Here is an 8,630-nt window from a genome sequence, read left to right as displayed (position 1 = left end):
AGAATGTTGTAATTTAAACTTATTCATATTAATATGTCATTTTTTTAATTTTATTATTAACTTAATTTTTATTCGGTAAAAATTTAGTTTTGTTTCAGCGTTTATAATACCACTTTATAAAATAATTAAATGTCCCTTAAAAAAAAAAAAAAGGAGAATTTTGTTTTGAACAATCCTCTAACAAAACTGAGAATTGAGAATAATCTTGGGTGTTTATCCTCTACCTTGCTTGAACTGCATATCACGCTCATCTCTAAATTCAAAGGAAGGATTCGAATCTTCAATTTCAACGACAATGGAAGAAGGACGTCGGAAGATCGGAAAGTGGCAATACATATGGCCGATGTGGATAACACTATTACTTCACCTCATCGCCATTCTTCTATTCACCACCGGTTTTCTTCTTACCAGAACCGAACTTCCTCATTACAGCCATTGCTCCGACTTATATCACTCTCCATGCTTTCCTTCTTCTCCTTCTCCCAATAACAACGATTCCTGCTGGACCAAACCTGCAATTAACCGTCTCGTTATCATCGTTCTCGATGCTCTTAGGTACTCAACACTCGTCCGTCCATCGCAACTACCAGCATTACCAATTTTCCATTAATTAACTTTTTTTCTGTGTTTTAGGTTTGATTTTGTTGCTCCCAGTACCTTCTTTCAAGGTTAGTTATCCACGTGTTACCAGTTTTAACTATGATTTCAATTTTTATTATATACACATTTTTATTTTCACAGAATCCAAACCCTGGATGGATAAATTCAAAGTTTTGAATAACATGTCATCCTCACGACCCTCTTCCGCTAGGATTTTTAAAGCTATTGCTGATCCACCTACCACTAGTTTGCAGCGCTTGAAGGTATTTATATTCAATTTCATTTTTTGATAAGGCACTTCAAGTAGCATTTGAGCTTGTAGCTTATCATTTTTTCTCTTAATTTTACCCTTGTAATCTTTAATTGAAAAAAAATTAAATATTAAATGAAAATATTCTTTTATGTCGTTTCACATTTATCAACTTGTTCAATCTGTAATCTTTCTCTGCCCTACAAATTCAACCAGCTTGCTTATCTGCTAGAAGCTCGTCCGCTATCCATGCGCTATCAGCCATCCACTACATTTTACCAACCAGAGCCTTAATGTTTCATTGTTTCAGCTGATAGCTTTCATCTGTTTTTTGATAGGGCTTGACAACCGGTGGACTTCCAACTTTTGTTGATGTTGGTAATAGCTTTGGTGCACCTGCTATTGTTGAAGACAACTTCATTAACCAGGTGATTTTTTCTCTTCAATTTTTCCTTGCCTCTAATATTTATGATTTGAAACATTGTTTAGTTCAAGACTGAAATTGGTCCTTGTTCTACATTTCTGAATTTGAATTGCCGACTAGGCAGTTAAATCTAATACTTATTCTAAATACATATCTGTTTACCTACAGTTGTTTCAAAATGGGAAGAAAGTTGTTATGATGGGGGATGATACATGGACACAGTTATTTCCTCATCATTTTGAAAGATCCTATCCATACCCTTCTTTTAATGTCAAAGATCTCCATACGGTAGGCCTTATATTGTGTTGAGTTTGACTTTCGACTGAATTTTTAATCCTTGCAATACCTGTTAATTGAGCAGTAGTGGTTTGCATCTTCCTGTCTGGTTTATCATTTTAGGTTGATAACGGATGCGTTGAACATTTATTTCCATCCCTATATGAAGAAGATTGGGACGTTCTTATTGCTCATTTTCTTGGAGTGGTATGTCTCATATCGTTTTGTACTAAGCACCTAGCAGTCATGATATTCATATTCTGTATCTTGTTATTCCCATTCTCACTCTTCATCATTTAGATAGCAAATATCACCATGTCCTGTTTTTTGTTTGTTATTTAGGATCATGCCGGGCATATATTTGGTGTTGACTCAACTCCAATGATAGAAAAGTTGGAGCAGTACAATAACTATTTAGAGGTCAGTTTTGGTAATTACTAATTATGTTTGGTATGTGGTCTACTCTACATCGTTGTCCGTTCCTTTTCAGTTTTCACTATGTTAAGTGGCACTTTTTGTGTTAACTAGTTTTTCTTTTATGGCCTATGCTTTCTGCTTCATTTATCTAATCATTTTTTTGTTATATGCTGTCTGACAACATATGTGGGTTAATGGTACCTCTCCTGCATTTTTGGTTGTCTGATCCCAATTTCATTGTCTTTTATTTATCCAGTTTAGGTGGTTTAGTTTTTGTTGATTCCCATGCCTAGTTAGTAACCAAACTAATCTAAATTTTCGTTAGAGAGTTATTGAAGTGCTGGAAAATCAGTCTGGACCTGGGGGCTTACATGAAAATACGTTGCTTGTGGTAATGGGTGACCATGGGCAAACCCTAAATGGTGATCATGGTGGTGGGAGTGCGGAAGAGGTGTGTACGATACTTATGATGTCTGTCGATATGCTTTAATTGATCAATATAATTTCCCCCCATGTTTACATACGATAACATCTTGCAGGTGGAAACTGCCATTTTTGCCATGAGTTTTAAGGAGCCTCTTTCCTCACTGCCTCCAGAATTTGACAGTTATTCTTGTCAAATAGATCTGGTATTTACCATCCCTTTAAAGTTTGAAACATGCATAGACATGATGGTTTGCTGGTCGCTCTAAGAACCTTTCTTCTCAACTTTCAATTTTTTTGCCTTTTCTTCTCCATGCTAACCGCCTCTAGTGTTATGCTAGAGTAGTCAAGATGGAAAGCACAAATAATTTTGGAAGTTGGGAATGACAGAATAACTGATAGTGTTACAGTATGGTATGGATAAATAAGCAGTTATGGAGCTACTGGAAAAAAATGTAACATTACATACATAATATTACCTAATATATCTTTAGGTAGTATTATGTATTTACTGTTACATTTTCCCAATGTCTCCATAATTACTTATTTATTCATTGCATAATATTACCTAATATATCTAACTCAACGAATATGCATGGATACATTATCATTGTACTCATGGGCAGGGTGACCCCGTTACTCTTATCTGACTCTCAAGATCATGAAACTGAGTTAAATCTATATATATTATAATTATATGCTTGGATTATAACTATTTTTTCCGGGTAAATTATGTATCTTGTCTTACATATCAGGATGGAAAGAATGTTTGTATCAGCTCTATGCAACAGGTCAGGAAAGCTATTATGTTCTAATAGTATTTTAAATTTTGAAAACTGTGTACAGTTTAATTTGTTCAAAACCTGTATTTATCTCTATCATCCTTTACAGCTTGATTTTGCAGTAACAATGTCAGCATTGCTTGGCATTCCTTTCCCTTATGGAAGGTGCAGTGTAAGAATCTTGTCTACGTTACTATTGTCTAATTTGTTATATTTGCCTATCTGCATAATTAATTGTAGAGAAATGATATTTGTACAACCAATTTGTGACAACTTTTGTCCAACTTTCTCTCTCATACTCACATGATGGTCTTATCCTCTCTCTTCCTTTTTCTCTCTCCATTGTTTTTGACCAATAAGAAGAGAGAAAAACAAGGTTGTCACTAAAGTTGTCAAGGAATGGATGTACAAATATCATTGCTCTTAATTGTAATGTATTCCTTAACCCACCTTCCATATTTCAAACTAGTTTGTTATTTTTTGGGATGAGCTGTGGGTAAAATGGAAGGCTATTTTGGCCTCATAATTTCTGATTTAGCCATTCTGTATTTGATGCTTAGAGGCGGCAAGGGCATAGGGTAGTTGTTGTTGAGAGTATTGGTCTAACTTTTTAGTGTTGCTCGGTGTTAACAGAAAATCAGTGGAGTTGAAAGGGAGCCTATCTTGAAAACTTTTTTTTTTGAGAATAAATGAATATGTTATTTTTTTTTTTACCAAAAGTATCTATGAAGTGCAGAAAAACATTTAATCTTGTTATGAACTCATACCAACCTAAAAACAAAAGTAGTTCTTGTAAAGCCTTGGGCAGTTGTCACCCATTGAGCTGGGCCTGGTCTAAATTTTAATAAATTTCATGTGTGTGTGTGTATCAGGCTCTAGATTTGTTAAGGGATGACTATTGCGCCCAAACCTAATGGTATCTAAAACAGTTTCTTAAACATTAGATTCTGCTTAAGAGAAAACAAGCTCTGTGGTTGCCATTAAGCTCACAAAATATTGCTTTTTAATTGTATTAAAGCGGAAATTTTATTTTGGTAAATTTTTTTTTTTTAATAAAAAAAGACACATTAGATAAAAAAGCATTGAAACTAAAATGCAAGTAATGGGTCTGAATACTTATATAGGTATGAACAGTAAAGTTGATAATGTTACCAATGCAATTTTTTTTTAAGTACCCCTTTGATTTTTAAAATATATGGGTATAAGCACGTGTACTCTTCTAGTACTTTAACCAAACTCTACCTATTACCACTGTCATCAGAATATTGCTTTTGCTAAGCCATATTGCTTGGTCACATCGATATATTGTTGGCTCTATATGGCCTGAATCCTATTCTTGTATCACTTCCTCAATCCGGAATCTTCTATTTTGATGTTTGGTTCTGTATTTTCATATGGCATGGCATCATGTGGTATCCCATTGTTATTGAAATTTCATCACAGGAATTAAGTTAAGAACTCACGAGGTAATCTTTTTCATTCCTCAGCATTGGCCGCATCAATCCTGAATTATATGCTTTAGGAGCTGGTAGTTGGAAATCTGATGCATCTCAAAAGCAGCCAGAACCAGATATCTGGATGAAGAATTATGCTAATGCACTTTGCATCAATACTTGGCAGGTACTCGTTGAATCTTTGGTTAATTCTAAATTACCATTTCTACAATTTTGCTACTCCTTATATATTTGCTGGCTATAAAATTGTGAAATGGACCCTGATGGTGTATTTAAAAAAGTTGGGATATCTCTCTATCCTGGCTGCTGCATTTGCTCTTACTTTGCTCAAAACTCAGTGTTGTCTCTCATTTAGTGTCTCATTTAACAAATTACTAATTTTCAAAGATCTGAATGCTTATATTTGAAAAAAGATTTGCTGCTGGAATTCGATAGTTGATTCCACAATGCTGCTCAAACACCTAAACAAACAGTCGACTATAACATTTAAATATTTTCCAGACTGAACCAATGCAGCTAAATTATCCTTTCTGATTTGTTGCTACTTGGATTCCCAGGTTAAAACTTGTCTTTTATTTTATACATGAAAAAAAAACCTTTTGCCATTTTTGTAATAATGCAAGTAAAATTTAGTTTCAAATCAAACCATTGCAAGCCCAGGACTTGGAAGCATATTCCTGATAAATAGAAAAGCATTATTCGTTATAAGTAAAATCCTTTTGCCCTTTTCCCAGATTAATGGGCTCAAATCAAATCATTGCAAGCCCAGGACTTGGAAGCATTATTCATGATAAATAGAAATGCTTGGGGGGGAGGGAGGTTGTTATTAGTGCTGAGTTGACAAGTTTGTCAGGCCTTACAACATAAGAAGTGGAGAATTGAGTAAAGAGTAGGAAATGAGATGTATGTTTGAAATAGTTTCTCTAAGGTTCTCTGCTCTATGAATTGGGGGTCTTTTTTCTGTAATAGCTCTTGTTTTGAATCTATAATACAGCTTTCTATTTCTCTTGAATTAGGTTTCTGTCACATTCTAGTTTTTTATACTTTCGAAACGACTTCTTATATTTCAAGGATAGAATCTTGGGCTTTACTACCGTACCTTTTTTGGCTGTTTACTTGTGGCAATTTTAAAAAGATATTTGCAGAAGGGAGAGCGTGCACATGTGTGCGAAAGACGTCATTTAGTCATTTCAACAGTGTGCTTCTTTTTTAGGTGAAAAGATATATAGATGCTTACTCAGCTTCGTCAGCTGTTGGATTTTCCCATGATGACTTATCCCAAATAGCAAGTGTTTATGCTCAAGCAGAGAATCGTTGGTTGTACTCCACCAAAAAGCTTCTGCTTGATAAAGACAATGCCAGTGATGCATTAGTGCCTGAACTTAAGTGGCAAATTGATGCATACTTCAAATTTCTAACAACAGTTGCCGAGTTAGCTCGTTCTAAATGGACCGAGTTTGATTTAAACATGATGGGAACTGGCATCGGAATCATGTTAATATCACTTATATTTCAAGTTTTTGCTATCTTAAGGGCGACCAAACAACATGGTGTAAATTTGTCGTCGTCTGGAAATTCATCAATTATCACTTCCTCAACTTTTACATTATTTTTACTGGGAATACGCTCATGTAGCCTCCTTTCGAACAGTTATATTTGTAAGTGTGAAATTCTTTACATGCTTTCCAATTTGTATATCTAAAATGTTTAAAATTCATAGTCATAATGTGAATCTGAATTAAACTTTGTTGTCAGTGGAGGAAGGAAAAGTAGCAAATTTTCTTTTGAGCACATCTGGGATTGTGGCATTACGGCAATCAGTTGTCAAGGAGAAGCTGCTAACAGAAGTATGTATTTAGTTGACTCTACTTTCTTATTTTGTTTAAAAACTCAGTATTATCTATGAACTTTCTTGCATGCTAAGGTACATGTTCCTGCAGAGTATTGGCTTCCTTCTTTTGAGCACCCTGTGCCGATTCGCCATCGAAGTTGGGCTGTCCAAGCAGGCTGCAACGTCTGCTTTCATGAAAGACAACAGTTCCTGGATGGCCAGCTTAGCATCTGATTTACCTATTTGGGACTATACAGCAAAACTTATACCAATGCTGGTTTTGATTCTGTTAGCATTTTGGCTTTACAAGGCCACCAATTGCAGCTTCTTTGATTGGCCTTGGAAGTATGTCATACTGGGTACTATCTTGAGTTATATGCTAATACTTGTGCATTTGATCACCGACAGTGATGGATTTGGTGTTGCACTGATGCCTGAAAGCATTGGAAGAACTTATATTCCTAGAATTGTTTATGCTATTGCTTTGGGACAATTGTTATTATTGGCATGTGGTCAACTATTTAAGCATAGCTGTTCAGATTGCAAGACAAGTTTAGTTGCGAAAACAACTGCCATGTTGTCTGCATGGAGTTCACCTGTAATCCTTCTTTCTGGAAAACAGGGTCCCATAATTGCCTTCACATCCATAGTTGGAGGTGCTCTTCATTTTTGTGCTCATATGTTGTATACTTAATTTCTGTACATGATTCTTCAGGCACATTTCTGGCAGGCTTTGTTTATGCTGTTAATATTTGTAGATTAGCATTGGTTTTACTTTCACGAGCTTAAGAAATATGTTGTCTATGAATTTACCTTCCAGGCTATTGCATTATGAGGTTGGATAATATAGAAACTGGCAAGAACAGACCTGGCAGAAGTTTTTCTATTATGCAATGGAGCCTCTTCGCCACATGTGTCTTCTTTTGCAGTGGTCACTGGTACTTTCATAATATAAATTTTTTGAGTTTTAACTATCATTTCTTTTCAAAGATTGTTTATAAATTCACAGCTCTATTGCTCTTGCATTCTGTTTTTTTTTTCTTTTCAGGTGTGCGTTTGATGGTCTCCGCTACGGAGCTGCATTTATAGGGTAAGTAATATGTCATGTGTGTGCTTATTATTTTTAAGGAGTATATATCAAACACTTGAGATACATTTGGTGTAAGAATGTGAAACTCTTGCACAATTAAACAAAACTAACCATTGCAATCTGCCTATATTAAAATTGTTCGTCTGGAGACCTGACTCATTGGTTATTGGCTTTTAAAGGGGTTTTTTATATCTTTCTGGTTTTACTTTTATTATTACTGCTCACTCGGTAAATCAATCATAAATATTAATTCATTTTCAGGTTTGAAGAGTTTATGCTTGTTCGCCAAGCAATCCTTCTTACGATTGATACCTATGGTTTTTCTATCATCCTTCCAGTATTTGGACTCCCATTTCTTGTAGCAACTAAGTATCAGGGTAATCTCGGAAAGCATTTTCTTTTCACACAATTATCTCAAGTGAGTGTTCTTCTCCTTTTGTAGATCCTACTTGATCACTGAATGCTTTGCTTGATCAACACAATGACCTTTCTCTGTTTTATATAGATGTATACAACATACGGGCTCATAACAGCAGTTATAACCACTTTCACTATACTGTGTGTCACAATTCAAAGGCGGCACCTGATGGTAAATGAGAAATTTTTTATTTCAATAATTTTCTTTTTGCCTATTTCCAAATATTTGATGCCAGTATATAATACTAAATGCATATTAATATTAAATTTTGCAGGTTTGGGGCTTATTTGCTCCGAAGTTTGTTTTCGATGTCTTTGAACTTGTTCTTACAGACGTCTTGATTTGTTTGGCCTCAATTTACTATTTTGATCAAGGGAATGATGATGATCCGGAACTGAAATCATCAGACTATTGAATAACACTGATTTATTTTTTATTTATTTTTACCTTTGCTTCTGAGCTTCCATAGCATTATACTCTGCTGATTTACTTTAGATTGATATTGATTTTGTTTGTTTAACCCCAGCACAACTGTGAAAGTATTTGGTAGCAGTCTAGCAGACAGACTTCAATTTGTATTCTCCCTTGCTGCATAAAATTTTGGTGTTCGCTGATTTGGTAATGACAATGTGACAATTTTAAATGTACATTCTTTCCCTAAAAAA

General features: G+C 34.9%; 1 protein-coding gene across 1 annotated transcript; it reads left to right on the top strand.

Moving 5' to 3' along the window:
- Window positions 1-166: 166 nt before the first annotated feature.
- On the top strand, window positions 167-8,612 carry LOC25494146 (GPI ethanolamine phosphate transferase 3). The gene is made up of 20 exons (XM_013602914.3): window positions 167-555; window positions 634-668; window positions 742-863; window positions 1,189-1,278; window positions 1,443-1,562; window positions 1,674-1,757; window positions 1,893-1,970; window positions 2,293-2,418; window positions 2,507-2,596; window positions 3,146-3,181; window positions 3,282-3,337; window positions 4,660-4,792; window positions 5,840-6,284; window positions 6,382-6,473; window positions 6,567-7,113; window positions 7,278-7,395; window positions 7,506-7,547; window positions 7,809-7,965; window positions 8,053-8,136; window positions 8,240-8,612. Exons 1-20 carry the CDS (start codon window positions 296-298, stop codon window positions 8,378-8,380), a joined length of 2,856 nt encoding a protein of 951 aa, XP_013458368.1. The 5' UTR covers window positions 167-295; the 3' UTR covers window positions 8,381-8,612.
- Window positions 8,613-8,630: the final 18 nt, after the last annotated feature.

Source organism: Medicago truncatula, chromosome 4 (assembly GCF_003473485.1).
Source record: "Medicago truncatula cultivar Jemalong A17 chromosome 4, MtrunA17r5.0-ANR, whole genome shotgun sequence".
Lineage (NCBI taxonomy): Eukaryota > Viridiplantae > Streptophyta > Magnoliopsida > Fabales > Fabaceae > Medicago > Medicago truncatula.
The sequence above is the reverse complement of the archived record's forward strand: the minus strand, read 5'-3'. Positions and strand labels throughout refer to the sequence as shown.